Consider the following 2884-nt stretch of genomic DNA (forward strand, 5'->3'; position numbering starts at 1 on the left):
CAGTAAATTATTTAATTGACCTTAAGAATACATGTTGCATATTTGCTATGAATGCATAAATTTTAATGTTCATCAGCACTTTTATTACACACAACCCTTAAAGTTAAGTAACCTGTACACATTATGTTCCAAATGTGAAAGATGCCTCAAAACCCCTAGAAATTACTTTTAGTAATAAAAAATAAAACAAAGAGAACTAAAAAACGACAATAAATAATTATCAAAATTTATGTACACCATAAACAGATCTATCCTTCCTTTCTGTAATGAGATTCACACAACATTCTTCAAACTGTAAAGTTAACTTGTGATATGGCCATCATATTCATTATAATGTTAATTTATGTAACACTGTTATCTTTGGCACAGCCTAGAAAAGGCCCCTTTGCTAATTCATACACATCTAAAAAAGAAAAAAGTTCCATACCCCCTATTTTTCTTTTTTCTTTCTCCATTTCATCTATTTTAGTATGTGTACTTATATGTCTGATTGCAATGTTAATAACAGAGTAAGTAAACAATCTGATGTACATAAAACCATGAGAAATGCAAATGTCATCTGTCATTATCTGCACACTGATGGACCAGCAAGAAACCAAGAACTGAAATGCAATCTCTGTCTTGTGGATTACATTTCCATTAGAAACCCTAATTAACAATTAGCAAAGGAGGCTAACATACAGCAATAAGGAGAATGTACCACATTACCTATCAAGAGACATCAAGTAGTGTTCTGCACGTTGCCTGTATACTATCAACTGTGTTGTTACCGATTTGAATGTATCATTTCAACACTCCTATTAAATAGAAATACTGTTTTCATTTATGTGTATCTAACATTTCAAGTAAGATGTTTGTGGTGGCATGGTCTATTTTCCTCTAACAAACTTGTGATCTTTTACCAAGGACATCAACCCACTCAATGTATCATCTGTTTCACAAACCCAAGTGTCACTCAAAAATAATCATGTTAAATAATCAGGTATGTTAATTCCCTTAAAAAAAATTCACTGTGTTATTTAACCACAAAACTCTACAAGCTAAAACTCTACATCTTGTGCAAAGGAAAACTCCTTATAATTTTCAACCTAGCTTATCATGAGTCATGATTAAACCAGATACACTAAGCTTCACTAAATTAAGCCCAACTGTGGGAACTTTTTATCTAAAAATAAATTATAATTATACAGAGATCATATGTTTTTGTGCCTCTAGTTAGCACATTAATAAACGGACAGTCATCAAAATGTAATGGTAGAGGGTAACCCAAAACTGCATCTGAAGCAAAGGCCTCTCATTTAGCAGAAAGAGATACACTTCCTCTTCCTTATGTACATCTGTGATTAATTTCAACCCATCCTACTAAATCTGATGGATCAAAAATATTAGTCCAAACAAATACAAGTTAGTGCTTCATATTAGTGGTTATTGCCAATACAAAAGTTTAATCGTGAGTAGTATGCCTTGACTAATGTGATTACTGGACAAATATACAGCAACACAGACACAACTAAAATATTGTCAAAGGAATGTTAACATAAGATTTTGGAATATCTTTCTTATCTCATAAATCTACAGGAGAGGTGCCGTGTAGTAGAAGACAATTAGCAAAAAGCTTTGACTTTTTCTTATAAACTACAATATCTACTAGTATATCTATATAATTGATTTTCTCTAGTGTCTATCACATGTATTCACCTACAATGACAGTTGTGTTCATTCCCACTGGTGGAAAGGGTCGCCTGTTACAATAAAGCAAACATAATGGCAGAATGATTTCTGGATATAAGACACTAACATCAGCATTTCTATTATCACATTCACAGGAATTCAGAATATTCAACCCAAGTAATTAATTGCTTTGTTTAGTCACTACTTGGCTATGTGATAATAATGTTAAGCATTCCTACAGAAATATGTGACTGAGAAAGTCTAATAATGAGAAAAGTTGACATGGTACTGCAAATGAGCTAACAATAAACAGTACTTCAACCAGTGAACCAACTCATTTCTACGTAACTAAATATTCTTTCATACTTGTCCTAAATAGTTATTACTTTGCTTCTGTAAGTGGCTGTGGTGTGGTGGACTCTTTGTTTTCATTTGGAACATTCACTGTTTCCTGCTCTTCTTGTCCTGTTGGCATCTGTTGCCCTGCAATGTTCCAAGCTTGGGACATCTCCATATCAGTGTTGCTGGTTGCAGGGAATCTATCTGATGAACTTGGGGTTGAGTTTTCAACTTCAGCTATCTGTTGGAAAACTGGAAACTCATTTATCCTGGATGTATTCCAAGACTGGCCAGTATTATTTTCAGGACTGGCTTCTGTTGAACACATATTAGGGGCAGACTCTGTCTGGGTATTGAGATCTTGCGATGGGTTGAACGAACTGAGCTGTGAGTTCATAATATTGCTCCATGCTTGGGAAGCAGCCACCTCACAGGTCTCTTTGGCAGAATACCCCAGAGACAAACTCTCAAGTATACTATTGCTTTGTTCCTTCAAAGAGTTATTTCCAGGACTGTTACTAACAGACATCTTTCTGTTATTCCACTGAGGTGATATATCTCCAGACTCGAGAACATTCCTTCCACTTATTGATGAGAATGTTGTTTCTCGCTGCAGAAGAGAAAGGATGGAAGACACTGGTGTGGCTGTTGCTCCACTCCAGGAGAAACTTTGGCCACAACTTGCAGATGGATCGTTTGCAAGTTGCCTCCCTAAAATATGGAGGAACTGTCAATATAAATCTTAGAACTTAAAGGATAAAATTCTATATGACTAATGAATTTACTTATGCATAATGTATGTTTGGTATGTAGAGGACAGCATAATCTATTTCTATCTACAATCATTTCATAATTCAATACATGATATAAATGC

The 2884-nt window shown here is 34.6% G+C and overlaps 1 protein-coding gene across 2 annotated transcripts in view; it reads right to left on the minus strand.

The window, feature by feature from the left end:
• LOC119593847 (transcription factor GAGA-like) overlaps positions 1-2884 on the minus strand; it is a 38728-nt gene that overhangs the window by 1345 nt on the left and 34499 nt on the right. Inside the window, exon 8 of one of the 2 annotated variants that reach the window (XM_037942877.1) lies at positions 2058-2721. In XM_037942877.1, the coding sequence (XP_037798805.1) occupies positions 2058-2721 (664 nt within the window). Of the gene's footprint in view, positions 2722-2884 lie in introns of both variants that reach the window. The other variant, XM_037942878.1, reaches the window with a different exon arrangement.

This window comes from Penaeus monodon, chromosome 32 (genome assembly GCF_015228065.2).
Source record: "Penaeus monodon isolate SGIC_2016 chromosome 32, NSTDA_Pmon_1, whole genome shotgun sequence".
NCBI classification, from domain to species: Eukaryota; Metazoa; Arthropoda; class Malacostraca; order Decapoda; family Penaeidae; genus Penaeus; species Penaeus monodon.